Consider the following 21,864-nt stretch of genomic DNA (forward strand, 5'->3'; position numbering starts at 1 on the left):
TCACATCTCTATCCACGGCCCTTTGTTTGAGCTGAGCTCTGTTGAAATTGTTTCAGGGATTCCCCTGACCTTCCTGGCAACAAACAATTTCAAAATGAAATCAGAGTTTTCTTCTATATGTTCTATATTCTGTTTTTGTGTATACAAATTATGACACAGGATCTTTATGAAATCTGGCAACCCTGCCGTCCAGCAGGAACCGAGCATTATGATTCACTTCATTCATTTGCGTTTTGAACTATTTGATTCGTTTCCTCGAGCACCCAGATGCAGGAATAATCTGTAGACTGTGATGTAATATAATAACCTATTATTATACTTACGTATTATTATTATCATTATTAATAAATAAATAAACGTTTGATGAAAATTATGTATTTGTTCGTACTAATGAATCGATTCTCGCGACTTCCTTTAAAAAGAGTCATTTAAAATGGAATCGATTCGTTAGCGAGTCGCGAGCCATCACTGCTGCCTCCTGCTATCTCTCCAGGCATTCGGCCGTGGAGCGGCTATGAAAAAGGGGGAAGAGGCGCACGAACTATCTAACAAGGAAGGCTCTGTGTTTCCACACAATTTCTTGTTCTGCTTAAATCAAGGTAAGGCAGTTTAACACCGTGTTTACGGTGTGTCTGGAGCCGTTTTTGTCGCTAACAGCCGTTTTTGTCGCTATTATGAAAGGCTGTGAATATCCAGCTAACGTTAGTTAGCCTGTTAGCTGTGTTAAGCTACGTGATTCAACGGTTCTTCTGTTTAAGATTTCTCCATAACCTTTTTTATCATTAATCACGTTGGTTGTTTGAAGATGTTATATATGCTCTGACAGCTATATGACACGATATAGCACCGTATAAAAAGTTTGAAAAGGTTATAACATGTCACTGTTTCTCGACAGGAGACGTGCCTTAGCTAACTAGTCCAGGCTTAGCTAGAGGTTAACTCGTTAAATCATCAAAAAGGTGTATAGGAATCTAACGAAACTACTTACACCAGCTGTAACTATCTAACCAAACGTATAACTCACTAAGCTTGGATTAGAAAGGCGGGGCAGGACAACGTTAAAGTCGTCTTCATGGGTTTAATACCAAATCACCTCCTGCTGGATATGTAGTGCACTATAAAGGGAGAAAGAATTGAGTCGTTTCAGGTCGGCTGTCAAAAGTTCATTGACAATGTGTTTTAAAGGTGTTTATATCAATCTCAAACAGTTGTTTAACTGTGTAGATGGTCAGATTGTAATAGTTTACATATAGGAACCTTGAGGGAACCTTGAATGATGTGAATCAGCTGTCACTCTAAGCCTATATTTGTTAACTTGTTAATCTTGACTTTGTGTCTAGCCAAGGTCATGATTTATCATTCAAGACAAACAGTTTAGGTTTGATACTTCTGTGATAATAAGTATCTTCCATCTAGGGAACAATGAAATATATTAAGAAGAAGTGAAAGCACCCTTGTGCCACAGTGGTTCCTGCTTTTGTTGAGCATAAAAGCGTCAGGCTTAGAGTAACGGGGAATCAGGAAGTAAGCTGGAAAAGCCCACCGCCATGATGATGGTCGACTTTTCCCCTCTTTGTTATTTATAGTGTTTCCCTTCATTATGACGTCTTATTCTTTCCATCGGTACTAAAATGCCAAAGAGGTGAGAGAAGGACAGATCTGTTCTCACAGGTCTACACTTACTCCTTTATCAACAATTCCTAGCATATTAAAACTACGTCATTCCGTCATATCTCACCAAACACAGATGTACCGTTATACCGATCAGCTGATCATTCCATCAGCAATCGCACAGCTTCCATCATTCCATCAGCAATCGCACAGCTTCCATCATTCCATCAGCAATCGCACAGCTTCCATCATTCCATCAGCAATCGCACAGCTTCCATCATTCCATCAGCAATCGCACAGCTTCCATCATTCCATCAGCAATCGCACAGCTTCCATCATTCCATCAGAAATCGCACAGCTTCCATCATTCCATCAGCAATCGCACAGCTTCCATCATTCCATCAGCAATCGCACAGCTTCCATCAGCAATCGCACAGCTTCCATCATTCTATCAGCAATCGCACAGCTTCCATCATTCCATCAGCAATCGCACAGCTTCCATCATTCCATCAGCAATCGCACAGCTTCCATCATTCCATCAGCAATCGCACAGCTTCCATCATTCCATCAGCAATCGCACAGCTACCACTGTTCATCATTTGACACAGCTGCAACCATGCCATCATTTTATCATCATCACACAACAGTTGTCATTCCATCATATAGACGTCTTATATAGGGCTTAATGATGAGCTGTATCAAAGCTGTATAATCCATTTGGCCATTTAAACAGTAGAATGATAGTGGATAGTGTGTGTGTGTGGTATATCTAAGGCTTTGTAATTTGGGGAAACGAGAGGTATCTAAATATTTTGTAATGAAGTCATAAGTCAACAGCCTGTGACCTAATGCACCAAGCAAGCTATACAGCCTGTTATTTTGGTTCTGTGCTGTGGCAGCTGCAGCAGCTGGGGTGCAGAAAGAAACCCAGGGAAATATTTGTAGCACAGGCTACAGTATTTTGGTGAATCTCTGATGATGTTCCCACAGATGTCAACGGCATGTAACTGACAGTACAGCTGCACAAGGGACACTTATTCAGAATTGCACGAGGGAATTGAGGGGTCATGTAGGGTCATTGAACCTTGGCCGAATTGTTTCTCCACAGGAATGGAGGAGAAAATTCCCAGTAATATTTAAAAAAAAAAAAAAAAAAAAAAAAAAAAAGGTGTCAACTCATGGGAGTGCCCTGTTGGGTTTTGTTATTGATATTACAAGCATTACACAAGTGTTCAGACATAGCGCTGTTATAAATCCACTGCATTAGACACCGTTATGACTCCAATCTTTCTATGTATCATGCTGCAATTTGCACAGTTTGTATAGTACAGTGTTATTTATGTCTGTACTTTTTAGAGTCACAAACTGCTGGAACCAAATTCCTTGTGTGTCAACACACTTGGCCAATAAATCTGATTCTGATTCTGATTCTGATGTGATGTATAGTGTAGGTTGTTATTGGGAAAGATTTTCTGAGCTCAACGTCTTGCACAATAAAATCCTAGAGCGATGAGATGAGAGATCAGATGAATATTTATTGAAATAATATAAATAATATAATAATAATAGTAGAAAAGCTAAAAATAACATGCAAAATAATATTATTTTATAATAAATAATGTGCACTATCTCTGGATTAATAGTTAGCCCTCGTGTGAGTTAGTGGAGTAGGAGGTACTGGGTTCTGCTGCATTGTGGAATCTGCTGGTTGATTGTGTGAAAGAGCCCCTGAAGCCAATGGAACTGGTTTTAAACATTTCTGAATATCTGGGTGGCTCTGACTCATTGTCATAGGTTTTGTTTAGCCTTTCTCATTAACATTATTCCCAGTTTGTTTGCCTGCTCCCTGTTGACATGCACTGTAATTTGGTTACCACAGATATTCAGCGTTTATAAGCTCTTGACTCATAGACAAGTGTGTTTTTGTTGGACTGTATTAGGGATTCCAGTGTGATACATTTTTCAAGGAAAGTATTATATTGGACATAAGCCAGTAGTCTTACATTTGTGCTGGTTGCTTTATCTAATAGAAATGCATATAATCTCTCTCAAGTATTCTTCATGTACCACTATAGCTGTATGCACTGTTTCTTTCTTGAAGGATTGTAAAGTATGACCAGAATACAGAATAATAATAATTAGCTATTTCCGTAAAATTAAGTTTAGTGTGGTTTGTTATTCACCACAGAAAAGGTCTAGGTTTGCTGTAATTGTAGCTGAGTTGGTAAATTTGCTTTTTAGGTGGACTAGGTTAGAGACAGGGATACAGGATGCCCAGGCTTGGCTCACTCAGACTAGTATCTTTTAAAGACATTTCCATTTCTCAGCCCATTAAAGACAGTAATTAATTGACAAAGAGTAATTATTTTTTGTGTAAGTATGACTTCCAGACATCCAGATAAAACCTTTATCTCTCCTTTTCTTTTGCTTACTGTCATTCGCAGACATATGTGGTCGCATTGGCTAAACATATTTTTAAGCTTGATAAGTTTCTTGAAGGAAATAACATGCAAATCACTCTTTCCTCCACCCAAAAATATGTAGAACAGTAACTCGAATAAGCCTATGATCAACTAACATCACCAAGTACTCAAATCTCAGCCGTAACATGCTTTCTGGGAAACTCCCATCAAATATGCATTACTTTGTGATAAGTTCCGAGACTCTTGAGGCTCCACAGAGGCTCTAAAGCATAAATCAGACCTCAGAGTGTGGAGTATGTATGTATGTATGTGATAAATGAAATTGTGTGTGTGGAATCTGCACTTTAAATGGGTTTGAATAACACACAAAAAACCTGCATTACGCCAAATCTCTATGACTTCAGTGTTTATCAGAGGGCTTTTGCCCTCAGGTCATTTAAACACTGTTCACATGATTACATGCTCTATGTAAGGGCTTGTGTTTGCTTTCCATGTCATAATTTCTTAGGAATCCTGCTTCGTAAGGAGAACTAATGCCTTACTGAGAGTTGTGTCCTTGAGTTCTTATTGTTCTTCACAATAAAAGACTATCGGTGTAGTCTTTTTGATGTAATAGCCCGCAGCGTGATTGCTACGTTTTCATGAAGCATTCACGGTCACTTTTTTCTGAAATCTACCTGTGAGTGTCATGCCTGTTCAAGTCATACATATTTACTTGAATTGATGCGTGTTTCTGTTCTTCTTTTCTCACAGCATGATGACGTGTTTAGAAAGGTCGTATCTGTAATACACAGACAGAGCACTACAGTAGGCACTTCAGTAGGCTCATTTATGTGATTACCTAATCAGCCTGTCATGTGCAGCAGTGCAATGCATAAATTCATGCAGATACAGAACGGTAGCTTCAGGTAATGTTCACGTCACCCGTTGGTTGGAGGGATAAATGCGATGCTGGACGAGCTGGTTTTGACGGTCAATTCGGTGAAGAATTTAAGCTGTTTCGAGAGTGCAGAGAGGCCAAACAGTTTAATATAGTGTGTCTAATAAAGTTGTCAGTGAGAGATGTATGTGCACTGCAGTACAGTTTTACCTCCAGTTTTAGTTCTGACCTCCAAATGCTTTGACCTTGTTTAAAAGATACAACCTCACTTCTTTTTTTAAGTTTATGTAATGAACAATCTGCACCAGTGCTGCAGCGTTTGCTTTTCAGTTTGCAACAGAGGCAGAGACAAATCAGCAGCAATAAATAGTTTTGTGTCTGGGCAGTTGTTTTCCTGGCAAAAAGTAATGACTATACTACTTACTAACAAAACATAAGTTTTAATGTAGTATGTATGTTATTGGAGGTGATCTGGTCTTTGGTAGAACTATTTTTACTAGGCATATTCATTTTTGTTGATGTACTACTTAACATTATTAGTAGAGAATAATACAGAGTAAGAGGGCAAGCATACTGGAGCTTGTACTTGTGCAGTGGACTGCACTAATGAGTTTATGAATGAGTTTGAGATTGTTTTATGGTCAACCACTGCTTAAATGCACAAGTGAGGAAGAAAACTGACCCGAAGTTTAAGACTGAAACTTTTGTTTTATGTGAAAGTCTCCATTTTGCACACAGGGTGTAAATCACAAAACGGTCACAACCCAAATCAAAGTGTTTGTCAGTTAGATTCCTGGACTAATATTGAATCATATTTTTCATCCATTCAGATTACATATCGAAAGCTATGTTTACATGCAGCCCAATGTTTTCAAACCTGCAGCAAGAAGAGAATGAAAGTGCAGTAAAGTTTTACTCTGTTTTGGTTATGTTCTGATTGGATTTTAGCATGTCTAAGTGGAATACCCTGGAATATTTTCCTCCTCAGTGTGGTTTCTTTGTACAGGCGAGAACATTGTAATTGAACGTAATTGAAATGACTGATCTGCTCGGGTTATTTTTAATTCTAGAGAATGAATTGTTGGTCCAAAGACAAATTTGCAGTGAAATATTGAAGGTCATGTCGATATTATTAAAAACCAAATAAGCAACTGTCGATCGACTTGTTGGGTTTGTAAACGTTCTAGTGCTACCTGTCAAGTGCAATATTCAAATGTAGTGTCAAATGTAACTGGTCTGCCAGTATTTTGAGGATCTGCTGCTGTGTTTTTGTAACAGTCACTGTTTCTTGTTGCCAAGGATGTAAATGTGTGTTTGTGTTTAGTAGGAGGGAACTTCAAGAAGCTGCTGATTCAAGATACTATTGCTAAGGGAGGTGATGAATCAGCCAAAGCAGACACACACTCATAATCATCAGTCTTTTGCTTATGAGAAGACCTGACTTCATTACATTTTATTATTTTTTTTGCTGTTAGGGGAACTCCTGACTGTGATAAATATAGGATCACCTTTAACAACCAGTCTATTTGTGTGTGTGTGTGCACGGACGTGTGTAGCCCTCTGTCTCTGTCTGTCTCTCTCTCTCTCTCTCTCTCTCTGTCTCTCTCTCTCTCTCTGTGTGTGTGTGGGTCTCTCTCTCTCTGTGTCGTCTCTCTCTCTCTCTCTCTCTCTCTCTCTCTCTCTCTCTCTGTGTGTGTGTGTGTGTGTGTGGGTCTCTCTGTGTCGTCTCTCTCTCTCTCTCTCTCTCTCTCTCTCTCTCTCTCTCTGTGTCTCTCTGTGTCTCTCTGTCTCTCTCTCTTTCCCTCTCTCTCTCTGTCTCTCTGTCTCTCTCTCTTTCCCTCTCTCTCTGTGTGTCTCTCTCTGTGTCTGTGTCTCTCTCTCTCTCTCTCTCTGTGTGTGTGTCTGTCTGTCTCTCTCTCTCTGTGTGTGTGTGTGTGTCTCTCTCTCTCTCTCTCTCTCTCTGTGTCTCTCTCTGTGTCTGTGTGTCTCTCTCTCTCTCTTTCTCTCTCTCTGTGTGTGTCTGTCTGTCTCTCTCTCTCTCTCTCTCTCTCTCTCCCTCTCTCCCTCTCTCTGTGTTCAATATTCTTGGTACTATTTTTGTAGTAACAATAACTTGATATAGACCAACACTGAAATAACATTGGCCAGGTGCACTCATCTTATCTTGTCATATATCACTAAACATATTCTGTTCTGAGGGTGTGAGCAAACACCAGATAATGAAACGGTAAATAAAATATTTTAGCTAATCTTCCATTTAGATGGAATGACTTTTATAGGTGAATCAACTGGTGTAGCCATTTATATTCAACTGTGCAAGTATTTTTAAAATTACTGCTACCACCGACAAGCACAATTAATGCACAAATCAGCAAAATCCTGCAAACAGAAATTAATGAAAGAGCATACTACGTGCCTTTTGAGCACAGCTGCCATATACTGGACCATGTACATAGGACTCTAAACCACAAAGTGCTAAATGAGCTAAAGCATTGGGCTGTAGCACTGCACCAATATGATACTGTCATGGTTTTTATACCAGCAAAAACAAAATGCAAGCACAGAGCTAGTTATTTATGTAATCATCACATTGTTTATTTAATACTGGCACTGCATTCTTTATACTCTGTTAATTTCATCGATCTCTGTGCACACCTAGCAAAAACAAACTTTTTCAAAGTCCCCCCACCCTCCATTTCCTTTTTTTCTTTTTTGTTCAGTGTGAAATTAAACCAAACTAAAAGGTGTCAAAGCATCCTAAGAGTAAATGTTTTATGGATGACTGAGTAAATGTTTTATATTCTTGCCTCAGGCGATTTACCCTCTGTGGTGCACCAAAGCAGCTGTCTGAGCAAAGTGGTCTCAGTTCCAAATGAACTCAAGTATGATTGAAAATTGAAAGAGATTCACCTCAGAAATGTAGCTCCTTAGAATAGAGCTAAATGCTGCAGAAATTCAGGATACTGAGTGAAATTCTAATAAATGTAACACAACATTTTAAGCTAATTTTTAAATACAAGCCCAACTCGTATATAAAATTACTTTTGTGTATACTTTTTTATGCTATATTTTTACTTGTATATTTTCAGCACTGAGACCTCTGGCCAAATTAATTTTTTTATTTTTGACGACACCAGTTGAAGTAAAAGACTAAAGGCTGTGAAACGCTTAGTCCGGGGAGAGACCTGCTGGGAGCTGACACTGCTTTAGATGCCAGAGTGCATCTGGGGAAGAGAGGAAATGGTGCTTGAATGGGGGTGGATGAGTGTGACAGAGGAGTCTCTGTCAGCAGTGTTCCGCTGCACTGTTCGTCCAAGCAATGGAAAAGCTTCCCAATGGGCGTGCTCTGACTTATAAAATCTGTGTATGTGTGTGCATATACTTTCAGCTGAATTAGTGCATCTGGTATTAGGCACACTGGCATGGAATACCTACCCACAAGTTTCTTTATTCTTTCTTGTAAACTTACACACTGCTGTTAATTGATTTGCTTATTTAGTCCAAAAGACATCCTCCTTTCGTCTCTGCCAAATTTCTGTACTCAAATTTTTAGCCGACCAAGCATGTTTTTATTAGGGGCCCATAGGCTAGAAGTTTCTTGCTTTGGTCGACCCATTTGGAAGTCTATGACAAATCAAGTCTCTAGGGCTCATTTTCCAGGATATTTATAAAAATCTTTGAGTGGGGTGTGTGTCAGTGTATATGTGTGAAGACTATACACCTCATCAAAGTCATGCTGTGGTGATGGTTGCTAAGCCCGTAAACACACTGGGCCCATGTGACTGATTGCATAATTAAGGTTATAGAAAGAATCTTTCCTCCTTACACTTTTTTTTCACTTGCTTCTCTAATACCTGGCTTTGTGTAATACTGCTTTGTAAAATCATGGAAAGTATGAATTTCCCTGCTGCTACTCTGATAAGGTCATCAGAGGGTATGCAGGAAATTGTGTGTGTGCGCAAGCAATGCCTGCAAATATTTGTGAAGGTAAGACCAGAGTTGTATCATTGAAGGGGCAAGCGGTGCTGTAAGAATAGCAGGATTTTTCATCACTTCCTCTGGAAAAAATGTTGCTCTTCAAGCCAGTGCTTCTTCATGTTCATGTGACTATCACTATTACACTCTCAAGTGAAACATTAGGAGCAGATGTTATCTTTGTCATTGTACACTGGTTTTGACAGCACAACTTTCAGCTACTGTGAAATCCTACCCTACAAATGCTGATCGGACTGTAGCTCTCAGTGACACCTTGTGTGAGATTTCAAGGACAGCACAGGCTGAGCAAACTCTAGCCAGGTCTCATTGCACAGTTACTTTTCTACATGATACATTTTTTTACATGAGTATATTGTTTGCATTGTTTGAAACTGTGAAATCACTATTGTTTTATAGGCCGGCATGGATATGACAAGTAATTTATAATGTCAAGCCACTACAAGTGTACCTAAAGTATACACAAACAAAATAGAATGTATTGTTTCTTTTTCAGATAATCAAAAAAGGCAACCATGTCTGACTACACTGATTCTTTGACTGATGTCTCCAGTGACAGTTTTTGGGAGGTAATTTAAACTCGTATACATGTTGCACTGTTCATTTGTAGTTAGAATGTTGACATGACACTTAGTTTTGTCTCTTTCTTCTCTGCCTAGGTTGGGAATTACAAACGAGCTGTAAAACGGGTGGATGATGGGAATCGTCTGTGTAATGACTTGATGAACTGCATTCATGAGCGAGCTCGCATTGAAAAAGCATATGCACTGCAATTGACTGAATGGGCCAAGCGCTGGAGACAACTTATAGACAAAGGTGAGGATCTTTTTGAAGTTATAATGAATGGTTGGATCATTCCATGCAGAAAGCAATTATTTTCAGTGACACTTGTTTTTTTTTTTTGTTTGTTTTCGGTTTTTTTTTTTTTGTTTGTTTGTTTTTTTTTTGAAGAAGCTGTTCTTCAGATTACTTGTTGTTTTTTATTCTCCTGCATTAAGTGTCACTGACCTTTGTATTGGTAGCATTGTTCACGTTCCTGAATTGATTTGTGTACTTCATTGTGGTTTGGAAAGTGAATTTTGGCAACAGACTGTTTTGTCCTCTTTGTGTACCCTGAGTCCTTGTATGACGAATTAGAAACTTCGGGGCTGGAATGTATGATCAGGTTGGGCTGATTTGTGTGCTGTGCTGTTGTATTGCAGGGCCTCAGCACGGGACGGTGGAGCGGGCCTGGTGTGCCCTGATGACCGAATCAGAGAAGGTCAGTGATCTCCACATGGAAATAAAGGGTGTTCTCATGAGTGAGGACTTTGAAAAAGTGAAAAACTGGCAGAAAGATGCCTACCACAAGCAGATGATCGGAGGGTTGAAGGAAACCAAAGAGGCTGAAGATGGCTTTCGCAAAGCTCAAAAACCATGGGCTAAGAAACTTAAAGAGGTAAGGCACGACCAGACTAGCAGTTATTTCCTCAAGTAGAAAAGTTTGACTTGTGTGTCTGGATGTCTGGGCGGTTTGCTCAACACCAGTGTCTAAAATAGTGGGTTTTCTAAGCTATTTAAATATTAAGCAAGAGTGTGGCAGGCTGTGTGTCTCCTCACATGAGATAAAAACCTACATTTGTTTTGTTCTAACAGTTTCAGGCCATGTGATTTCATGGCCTGAAACTGTTCATGTGACCCTCTTTTGTTGTTTTCAAACGTTAGTGGGTTTTTATGTACTGATTTACAGGTGGTGACTTCCTGAGTCCTGTTTTGCTGTCAGACTGTTACATTGTTCTGGGCATTCCAGCAGACACTTTTGTATTTAAACTTACCTCTTTTGATATATACCAGATATGTGTCAGTGTAAAAGCACTGCAGAAGACACACTTTGAGTGGATTTTGTTTTAATGATCACCCTGTCCCTATTTCCTCAGGTGGACATAATGAAGAAGGCATACCACACAGCCTGTAAGGAAGAAAAGTTGGCCACCACCAGGGAGAGCAACAGTAAGCTGGAGAGCAACAATCCGGAGGCCCAGAAAAAGCTCCAAGACAAAGTAGAGAAGTGCCAGCAGGATGTGCAAAAGGTGTGTGCTTGTGTGTGCATGTGCAGGTATATATCAGATATGTTTTTAAGGCATTCCGGTGGACTGTAGTTTAGTAAATTCTTGTATTTTAGATGTCGCTTACACATTGTGCCATTTAAAGAATAAAAAGCACACTGTATTATTGCCACACATTTCATTGCAGCACAGTGGATTGCTTTTCTATGCAAATCAGAGCTGACAAAGTTGGTTTCAGAGGTCAAGGGCAGATATAATGCAGTGCCCATGGAGCAGAGAGGGTAAAGGGCCTTGCCAAAGGGCCCAGCAGTGCAGCTTGTCAGTGCTGGGGCTTGAATTTTGATCTTCTAATTAACAACCCAGAGCCTTAACCAATTGAGCCACCACTTCCCTCTATACTTAATATTACTTTTTATTTATTACTTGTTGCATTCAAACTTGGATGCAATTAACTAAATGTTATATATCAATATACCATTTGAATACATTTAGATTTATAATCAAAGAAAGTGAATATTACCAATTGTGCTACACTGTACATTTGTAAGGAGAAAATTGATAGTGTAATGTTATCCTGAATGTTTTTTGTTGGTTTTGTGGGTAGTCACATTTCTTAAGCACTAATTAGTTCGATTTTTTTTTGGATAATAATCACTCTGATATCCATATTTTACACTTTGCTACATATGTTAAAACAAGAATAGAAGGCAATTATGTAACGTACTCCTGTGAATGTGTGCGCATTAGTCTAAGGAGCGCTATGAGAAGGCCCTGGAGGAGTTGGATAAGGTAACACCTCAGTACATGGAGAACATGGAGCAGGTGTTTGAGCAGTGGCAGCAGTTTGAAGACAAGAGACTGCACTTCTTCAAAGAGCTTTTGCTGGATGTCAAACAACACCTTGACCTCTCTACCAATCACAAGTAAGAGATAAGCCCTGTTTAACGGTAACTGTTTGTCGCTGGAAAGCAGAATAAATATAATAGAACAGAAATACATTGACAGTTACTGCACATAACAGATAGTAATGTCAGACAATACCAGTGAATACAGCAGGGGACATTAGAGTGTCACTGTGAAACACCATAGCCACTTTAAAGTTATGTTATACTTACGGTTAAGATTTAAAAGGTATAAAATTTTCAGATGACTGCAGGAAATGCTGGGTATCAATCTCTCTCTTCCTTTAGCTTTCAAAAAGCATAACTTGTCATTTTATCATGAGACCAGAATATAAACTCCACCTTGTTGCACTATGTGGTGTCTGAAAGTGTAGTTTTGATCACTTAGGTTCCAGGACGTGTACCAGACATTGGAGGACACGATCCAGGCAGCTGACACAGAGGAAGATCTGAAATGGTTCCGTTCCAACCATGGCCCAGGCATGCCTATGAACTGGCCTCAGTTTGAGGTAAATTCCTGCCTCACACAAACACACTATAAGACACTGTAGTAAAACCACTAATGTGGTCAGATTAGTATGTGTGAGACACACGAATGTCTCTAATCTCTAAGAAGTAATTACATTTAGGAAACTTTGTTCCATTATAAAACAATCTGTAATCCTTTTGTTCCGAGTCATTTTATCTTTCTGTCTCGGTTTCAGTAGGAAGAGAGAGAACCAGTCTGTCAGGATTTGCCCGGTTGTGCACATTGAGCCAGAATTTGCATCTGTTTTTCTTGAGTGCTTAATGAATCAGTCTTTTTGTTTCTTTCTTCCTCTGTTTCTTTTTCTTTTTTCCACACTTGCATCCTTAATAGTCTAAAGGAAAAACCACAGGACATAAACATTTTATATCCGAGAAATAGGTCTGTGCCAGATCCTTCTCCTAATCCGATCATTATAGAAGTTCCACAGTAACACTGGCTGTGTCACACTTTGACTCATTGAAATTCTTCAATGGCTTCTGGAGATCAGTTTTAATAAATTCTTTGTAATTTTATCTAGCACTGTACAAAAATGTGCTAAAATATGAGACACAAACAACATGGTTTCTGCAGGTGTGTGATCATACAAACCTTATGATTCACCTGTATTTGTTGTAGCCAGGGACTTCAGACCTTATGAAGTCTGTGAGTCCTACAGAAGGAGAAAGGGAGAATCGGTGAATGAAGATTTAAGCCCTGAGTGAATATTCGAATGGACCAAAAGCACGGCTAGCAGTAAAATAAAAAAAAAAATCATAAACTTGTATAGTTTAGATACAAGAATAATATATTCCCAAGTTACAGTGTGCAAATGACCTGAAATTGTTAAATGAATTGTGTGCCATGGCTCTTTCTTACCAATTCATCAATACCTCTTTTTATATATAGTGTCACATTCGAGGTCTAAGCCAAAAGTTGAGTTTTATTTAATTAAAAAAGAAACAAAAAAAAAAACCATTCAGCTCTTCTAGCCTTCTATTCAACCTTCAGGATCAATCTTTAATAAAGAAACGGCTTTTATTAAAGATTACAAATCAGCATGTGGCGAGCTGGTAAATGGTGTTAATTTCCCAGGTGGTCTGGTGTTTTTCTGACTGACCCACTCCCTCTTTGCTCTAATCCAGAAGGAGGACTTATCAGAGTCACGTTTCCATAAGAGAAGGTCCATTATAGTGAGTTTTCCATGGCTGCTGTCAAAAGTGTTTCTGGGATCTTTGTAGCTTTTATCTTTGTGTGGTTTACATTTGCTGTGTTTAGATTTATAGAATTTTATCTGTTCAAATTTAACACAGATAAGGTTTTAAGTGTCATGCAAGTTCTAATGCGATAGCAACAGTATGTGTTGTGTACACTAGTCTTATTTTGTGGGGTTAAATGATTTCAATTCATTAAACCTGCTATATGTCACAATACAATAAGCAGCATAAAAAAATTATGAAAATGTTCATTCGGATTCCAGTCACTGATATTTTTTGTTTTTATTTTTTGTTTTTATTTTTTGTTATTATTTTTAAAATGCATGACTTTACTCTATGTATGCTTTAAATTACCACCCAAAGTCAGTTTGTGTATTCACATTGGTATCGGTGGGTACAGCATTTCAGCAGTGCTCTCACACATAGGAAGCAGGTTTTTTGTGCTGGTCTGTATCGCATATAAAAAGAAGTCAACATATAATGACTATATTGCAAACGAGTGAGTATTCAAGAGATTAGTGCAGAATTATTGAACATACTATCTGTTCAGTTTAAATTCACTTAATGTTGACCTAGCCTAGACCACTGATGTATTTCTCAAATGCAGTTTTAGTGTCGGGTGAACATTTTCATCCATGTGTTTGGACTCACAGCAGCTGGTGAATGTGGCTTTTGCATTTGACTGATGTTCTGTTTTCATCTGGGCTGTATTGCACTATTTTCTCTGTGTGTGTGTGTGTGCAGTGTGTGTGCAGTGTGTGTGCAGTGTGTGTGCAGTGTGTGTGCAGTGTGTGCGTGCGCAGTGTGTGCGTGCGCAGTGTGTGTGCGTGCGCAGTGTGTGTGCGTGCGCAGTGTGTGTGCGTGCGCAGTGTGTGTGCGCATTCAGTTGTAGTGATTGGGAGTTGTAAGTTGCTATGCAGGCAGAGCAGCCTTCTTTTCTGCTTTATTACTGACTGTGTGTGTCTGTGTGTTATTAGGACTGGTCTATAGACTTTAATCGGTCGCTGAGTCGGAGAGAAAAAAAGAAGCCAAGTGATGAAGTAACACTTACAGGCATCAGTCAAACAGTAGAACGAGCAGCCAAGACCAGTAACAGGTAAGCAGTGTATTCTGCGCTCTCATTGAAAGAGAGTTGTTTTGCCTTGGAGTATCTTCATCTATTCTCAATACAAGTGTGAGTGAATGGCTGGTTACACAAAGCGTATGTATATTTTAGAATTTTGGATGCCCCAAGTACTGTCACCTGCTTAGAGCTACACAGCTGTGTAATCTGGCCTCATAGGAAAATCTAATATATTAAACTGTTATAATTTGCTTTACAATGGAAACACCACGGCAGTTGTTGAACATTACCTATAAACATTTTTAAATTATACAACTATAACACAACTCCACACAACTCCATTATGTGTTTAAAATAAAGGTTTAGTGTTTTGTGTGCCAGGAGATAGAAACAGCAACACCTTAAGATAAGATAAGACATACCTTTATTCGTCCCACAATGGGGAAATTTCTCTGTTACAGCAGCAAAGAAAAAGAAATGCAAATATATAAAAACAATTAGACATAATATAGTATACAGTATATACACAACACAATGTATAAATACAAAGAAAAAAAGAGGGACCACAAGTAAGTAGTTATGTTAAAAACATATTGCACACAGGTAATATTGCACGGTTTTAACATTTCTGTTATTGCACGTGTTGTTTAAAATACTTTGTTATTCTTGTTTTTCTGTTAACACACAATTTCCAATTTTGTTTCTTAAAAACTAGTTATCTAAAGCCACATTATTCTTATACACATTTTAAGCTTTGTTTGCAAATACCTACCTGAATTATTTAATAAGGATTTGTGTGGGGTTTTTTATTTTATTTATTTATTTATTTGCTTTTGCCATATATAGAAATGTGACATATTAGTCTGTGACAACTGAGATGAAAAGTCCTATGAGTATTCTCATTTATCCTTAAAATAGTGTGAGTACAGGTTTAAAAAAAAAAAAAATGGCTGAACTGGATATTTTAGATATGACTAGTGTTTCCCTGAAAGCACTGACTCATATCAGATGGAGCAGGAAATGTGGACTTCATATATACTAACTTAGACAAAGGTTGCAGGTTTGATGTAAAATAGCATTTTCCCTCTCTAATTGTTAATTATACAACAGATGAAACTTTGTGTATGAGTGTGTGTGTGCAGAGGGAGGTACCTATAAGAATGTGAAGAATGCCAGGAGTGCTTACCCTTTATTTACTAAAGGCTAAGCTTGGTCTTGGGCTCTGTTCACATGTATATGAATTATTTTAAAAGGATAGTAGTTGCCTCTCTGTTTTCCAAAAAAAAATAATCCACAAGAAAACACACAGATGACATGAAACAGCTTACATGAACATGCCAGGTCATTTACACTACAATAGTATTGTTGGTATAAGCTCACTCATCTTCAGTAACTAAGTCATTGTAATTCTCTGTGGCTATGTGTCACAAATGGCCGCAGTCTGATCACACAGGCACGTGTCTTTGAAGCAGATCAGCTGGTCCAATGATATGAGTAGATTCAGTAGACTGTTTGAAATATGAAGGGGGCAGAATGCAATGTTTGCAGCTTTTTAAGAATTTTTCCTCTGTCTTTTGGTAAAGATGTTTTAAAACTCCTGGCCTGTCAGATTCTTACTGACGTTTTCAAAAATGGAAGGAGTTTTGCTCCATAAGTTATTTTATTTGTTTGGTTAACAAAGCTCTATCAAAGCTCTATCAAAGTTCATAGCTCTATCAAACTGGTGTTTGAAATATTTTCTTTTTTTATATGGGTCTCTATAGGGAGTCTGGAAATGCTGCCAACATGGTCTATAAGTGGGCAGACTTTGGTCATAAGTCAAAAAGTCTTATTGTGTAATGTTTTCCTCATTACAATCATCACACTGTTGTTTGAGTCTGCTCTATTTTATTGTTTTGGTGTCTTTTGATGCCGTACTTGCTGTAAAAGCTATATTATGTTGTTACAGTGTACAAAAAAACGATGTGGTTATATGTATCACATTCCTGCTTTTCTTCATGTTATTAGCTTGACTGTGCCCAGTAGTACAGAAGCAGTGGGCTCAAACCCATTTGACGATGAGGATGATGAAGAGCAGACGCCAGCAGTGCAGCCCAACAGCAGCCCAGCCAATGTGAAAAAAGACGAAGTTGTTGCCAAAATGTTGGTGAACAGAAAGCACCTGCTACTGTTGTGATCTTGTTTACTGCATATCTACTTTCTTCTGCTGTTGTCTTATACCCTTCACATTTGTTTCCGTTTACTGTGATTTTTCCTCAGTTATCTCTTTCAGGTGCCTGTTACTTTTCTGCATGATTGCAGTGTAGATCATGTGTTAATAAACACACATGCACACGTTGTGGTTCTTCTACAGTGTAACCTGGTTATAAGCCATGCAACGGTTGTCAGACCTTCTTTCATCAGTACTAAAGATTGCACTTGGAAAAAAAAAAAGAAAGTTTTAAATAGTTTTAATTTTCAAATATTAAAAATAATGTATTTATTTAGCCACCCACTGAGAAAAGGAACATAAACAGTAAATAAAGCAAAAGTAAATAACATAGCTGTAGTACCATTAATGTATGAGAAACTTAAATGTTCTTTTTAATTTGTTTATGCATAGTAATGTTTCACCTTCTGTTTAGCTAGATTTTACTTTTGTTCACTACTTATGGACACTTTGTATTATACAGTGCAGTATATTCCCATTTAAACGCTATTTGAGATTCAAGTAGAGGCCTTATGAGGTGACACAAGGGTTATTTACCCCAAAAATAAATTTAGAAACAAATTTCTGCTGTTCTGCATTTTAAATATCTGAATGCAGAGTGGGGATTTTATGGAACATTTAAATTGTAATATTTGAAAAGCATTGTGGAATGATTAACTGAGTAGGGCTTTGTAGATAAAACTGAATGAGACATTTCTCATACCTTAAGTTTAATTAGTACTTTTAATTTACTTTTAGAAAATGTGCAAATCAGTTGTATTTGGTGCAAGATGATCTGACTGTGTTTTGTCTGATTACTTTTCTCAGTTTGGAGCTTATGTTCTTTCTCTTTCCTCTGTGGACATTTAATCGAATGCAGATAGTTCCTGGCCTTTAAGTGGAGCCTTTCCCTAATGCGTGCCTTACGGTTTTGAACCGTCCTTGTTCGCTGTATTCTGATGTAATCTGTCTTGCTCTTTCAAACTTGTAAATTTCATAATGATAAACAGGTATTGCTGTTCATGAAGTAATAGCCTGAGCTTTTGTGTGGCGGTACTGTGGCATGTGCATGGGCTTTTGCTTGGGTTTGTTTGTGTTTGTGTTTGTGTTTCTTTGGTTCTTTTACTGCTCCTTTCACATGTTACATTGACAATGTCGACATCTTCTGTTGATGTTGTCCGAGATTTCATTCTGCCAGTCTGTAAATCCTGTTCTGACCGCTGCTAATTGTTTGTGGTTTAATGCTGGTGTCTTTTCTCATAGTACCAACAATGAGGAGAAGACACGAGATTCATCAGATGAAGAGACCGGGAACCCTTTTGCAGCAGACACAAATGGAAACGGGAATCCGTTTGAGGACGAACCAGGTTCTCCTAAGATTTCGGTTCCTGTACGAGCTCTTTATGACTATGAAAGCCAGGAGCAGGATGAGCTGAGCTTCAAAGCAGGTACATGAGCATCAGGTTGAAAATACAGAGAAATGTTTTTCTGAACTACATGGAAGACTACATTTTTGTCACAATAAAATTGGAACTGTATATTTTCACTTGATTCCATGGTGTCTGCTCAAGATTGGCACCAATAGGGCCTAATGGTACTAAATACTGGGTCAAGCAGCACAGCTCAGTTTAGATAACACCACTCACCATGATTAAAAATCTTATACATTAGTGATTGCATCTTTGGATTTACAGAGATACAGGGGGAAACTTTTTTTTGTTTGTTTGTTTGTTTGTTTTAAACTGCTTGCAAAGAAGCAGTCAGACTAAACACAACTATTTGCCCAGCTGAAAAAGGCATTTTACTGAAGTGAAAGAATGCAAAAGCTTAATATAGACTTATCAACCACATTATTAGGAACACCGTTACACCTACTCTTGATTATCCAGTAACCTAATCATGTGGCAGTAGAGCAGTGCATAAAGTCATGCAGATACCATCAGAATAAGGAAACATTTGAGCTTATTGACTTTGACTGTGGCATGAAAATTTCAGAAACTGCTGATCTGGGATTTTTACACAACAGTATAATGTGTGTGGAAAAACATCCAGCAAACAGAAGATCTGTGGGTTGAAAGATCTTTTTGATGAGCGAGGTGAGGGGAAGTTTATGGTACAAATAACCACTGTTTAGAGCGGCTGTGAGCAGAAAAGCATCTCACCATTCACAACACAGGGAACCTTAAAGGTGGGGTCTCCGTTGTTTGAGAAATGCTTCAGAAAACTGTGTTGGGCTGCCAAATAAAACTAACGTGTATCCAATGAGCAGAAAGGGGCGGGTCTTGTCAATATGGGTGGAGAGAGTGTTCAGTGCTCATGTGTGACATCAGTAGAAAACGGTTTTAACATTGACATGGCAGATAAAAACAAAGAAAGAAAGCAAAGAAAGACTTACGATAAGGCAAGAAGCAGGACAAGAAGCAGTGTTAATATGGAATCAGCTTTCCAGCACTGGAGAGAACTGAACATCTTCCGCGTGAAACGGAGATAAACCTTTCACGGTACAACACACAGTACTACAAAAACACATTTGTATTACCATAGTATTACTTATTGAGTTCATTTATTTATAAAAATATACTCTCGGTCAGCTGCACCAACAGGTTCTGCCATAATACTTGTCTGGGTTATACTTGTCTGGTGAATGTGTGGGGCGGAGCAATCAAAACAGGGGTGGGACCCATTTGGGTTAGGGGCTTGTTTGTTTTGGTGATATCAAATGTCAACATCGGCTTTCAAACAACGGAGACCCCACCTTTAAGGCTTATGGGCTACAACAGCAGACTTTTGCCAGTAGGTGGTGACATGGTACAAATAAAGCACGAAAACAAACCAACAAATACTTGTTATTTGTGTCACTCTGCAAATTTATTGCCTTTGAAACAGTTCTTGTTGAATGTAATGTGGTCATGTCTATTTTGTGCCTCTGTCTCAAATTCCATCATTCTATCTGAAAGGTGACGAATTTATTAAGGTCGGAGAGGAGGATGAGCAGGGGTGGTGCAAAGGACGTCTGAATGATGGCAAAGTTGGACTCTACCCAGCTAATTATGTGGAGGACATTCAGTAACCAGAGGAAATAAGAGCAGTGGAGAGGAAGAAAGTGAGACTAAGAGAAGAAAGGAGGAAGGGAGTGATTTCTGATGATGAGAGGCTGCTCGTTAATCCCCCCCTTGTGGTGGAGGATGGACCAACTGCTGCAATAATCCAAAATGTCTTTCCACCCAAATTTTCTTATTGATGCTGGCCTTTTTTGGAGATTTAGGAGCAGATACCATGCTATGATCTCATTACAAATGTTTTTTTTAACAAAAGCTGTAAACAACAGATCTGCACAAAAGGGCAGAAAGACATGCTGTGTTTTAATTACATAGAACAAAATATCATTTGATATTTGATCCATTTTTAAAGTTCTAAATGCAGTATCTGTTTTCTCATACCGTCTGGTCTGGATTCTGTGAACAGCAACATGGAGCATCTTGAGGTGGAGCGTTTCACAGGTTACCGTCTTCTCTGTTGCTCTTATATTGCTATAAGTCAGGGAAACCTGCTCTGTTAATAAAAAAGGTTATTTAATGTTCTATGATCAATAGTATGTTTCCATACATGTTACATAAAAGCTATATTTTGGTAATTACCTTATTACAAAGACATGGAGACTAACTTTCAGAACATGGCAAAGTTGTCACCATGTAAATATCTTCAGAGTATTTCCATTATTTTTTAAACACTGTTTCCAGCAGCAATGCATCAGAGAAAGTCTAGAGGTTTTATTTTCCAACCAAATTTTAAGTGTGTGTGTGGATGGATGAAAATTTTTATTTGTATTTTTTTGGTGGAAATTAAGTCAGACCCTGATCTAAACTAGACCGGCTAAGCTAAGCCAGGTTGATCGCTGGATTAGTTTTTCAGGGAAGAGTTGAAGTGTGATCGTTGAGTCCCAGGTGACCTTTGTGCTGTTCACCTTCATTGCTGGTCAAGTCAGGAACTTTTCACTTTTTTCATGAAAACAGTTTATTGTGCTGTTTTTGAGCATCATTTGGTTTTGTTTCAAGTAGTTTTTGTTCTTGGGGAAGGTCTCTCACTTGAAGTTTTATTTTAGCTTCATTTTAACCTGCACTGGAAAGTTCACAGCAAATACACAGAAGATAAATTGGAATACTTTTTGTTTAAACCTGTTACAAACCTGTCAAGATTGAGCAATGTTAGGAAAAGATGCCGAAACATGATACTATTTGTGCATGTACATTATAATGAACAGGATGAGCATTTTTAAATTTTTCGACAGACAGTATAAGTTTAAAATGTAGACATTTTTTGAGACTAATTTATAAAATGCCATAAGTTGCTCCTGAATAAATGCTGTGATTCAGAATCAGAATGTATATTAAGCATGTATGTAATTTGAATATGATTTTATTATTTTCTTACCTGTATTATTATTATATGGATTTTATTTCATTTTTCAGATGGTCATATTGAGGTATTTAGACATACATTGTTATAAACTGATTGAATTGACTTTCTTTTGAGTTTGAGAGTTTGTAATTGGTATTATTATAAAGACCCATGCTCATTAATGGATGTGCTCTATTAACACCATCTTATAAGAGCAGGAGCAAATTAATTTTGAATGTATCAGAGGTTTGCTGCAATTATTGAGAAATGGCGTAAGAGTTTTATTTTGGGGTTTTAGTATGTAAAACAGCAAGTGTGCTTCCACTGTACACCTTGTTAAATGTCACCTTGGCAGTTGGCAAATAAATGATTTAAAATGAGAATTTCACCTTTTTTAGTTTGATATTGAAGGATGTAATTCCAGCTTGTATTTGTTCAATGAAAGTGCAGCAATCTCCTTCAGGGGAGCATCAGATATTTAGCTCACTACCTTGTTTAGCCGTCTTGTACTACAGCAGTTTGGCAAAAATTACAAATGTTTAATAATTAAAGAAAAGCAATACACAAGTTAAGTTTACTGTTTAATGTCCGCCAAACAATTTAATAGCTGTTATAGTGTTGGAGATAAATAATCAGACA

The 21,864-nt window shown here is 38.1% G+C and overlaps 1 protein-coding gene across 3 annotated transcripts; it reads left to right on the plus strand.

Moving 5' to 3' along the window:
- Window positions 1–457: 457 nt before the first annotated feature.
- On the plus strand, window positions 458–21,608 carry pacsin2 (protein kinase C and casein kinase substrate in neurons 2). Of its 3 annotated transcripts, none has more exons than XM_060889155.1 (11): window positions 458–599; window positions 9,404–9,476; window positions 9,567–9,723; window positions 10,110–10,345; window positions 10,824–10,976; window positions 11,700–11,875; window positions 12,243–12,363; window positions 14,554–14,672; window positions 16,647–16,781; window positions 18,091–18,275; window positions 19,785–21,608. In XM_060889155.1, the coding sequence occupies exons 2-11, from the start codon at window positions 9,423–9,425 to the stop codon at window positions 19,895–19,897; spliced, it is 1,449 nt and encodes a 482-aa protein (XP_060745138.1). In that variant the 5' UTR covers window positions 458–599; window positions 9,404–9,422; the 3' UTR covers window positions 19,898–21,608. The 3 variants fall into 3 exon arrangements, with proteins under 3 accessions (XP_060745138.1, XP_060745141.1, XP_060745140.1); XM_060889157.1 differs by lacking the exon at window positions 458–599 and adding an exon at window positions 8,915–9,210; XM_060889158.1 differs by lacking the exon at window positions 16,647–16,781.
- The last annotated feature ends 256 nt before the right edge of the window (window positions 21,609–21,864 follow it).

Source organism: Tachysurus vachellii, chromosome 16 (genome assembly GCF_030014155.1).
Source record: "Tachysurus vachellii isolate PV-2020 chromosome 16, HZAU_Pvac_v1, whole genome shotgun sequence".
Taxonomy (NCBI): domain Eukaryota; kingdom Metazoa; phylum Chordata; class Actinopteri; order Siluriformes; family Bagridae; genus Tachysurus; species Tachysurus vachellii.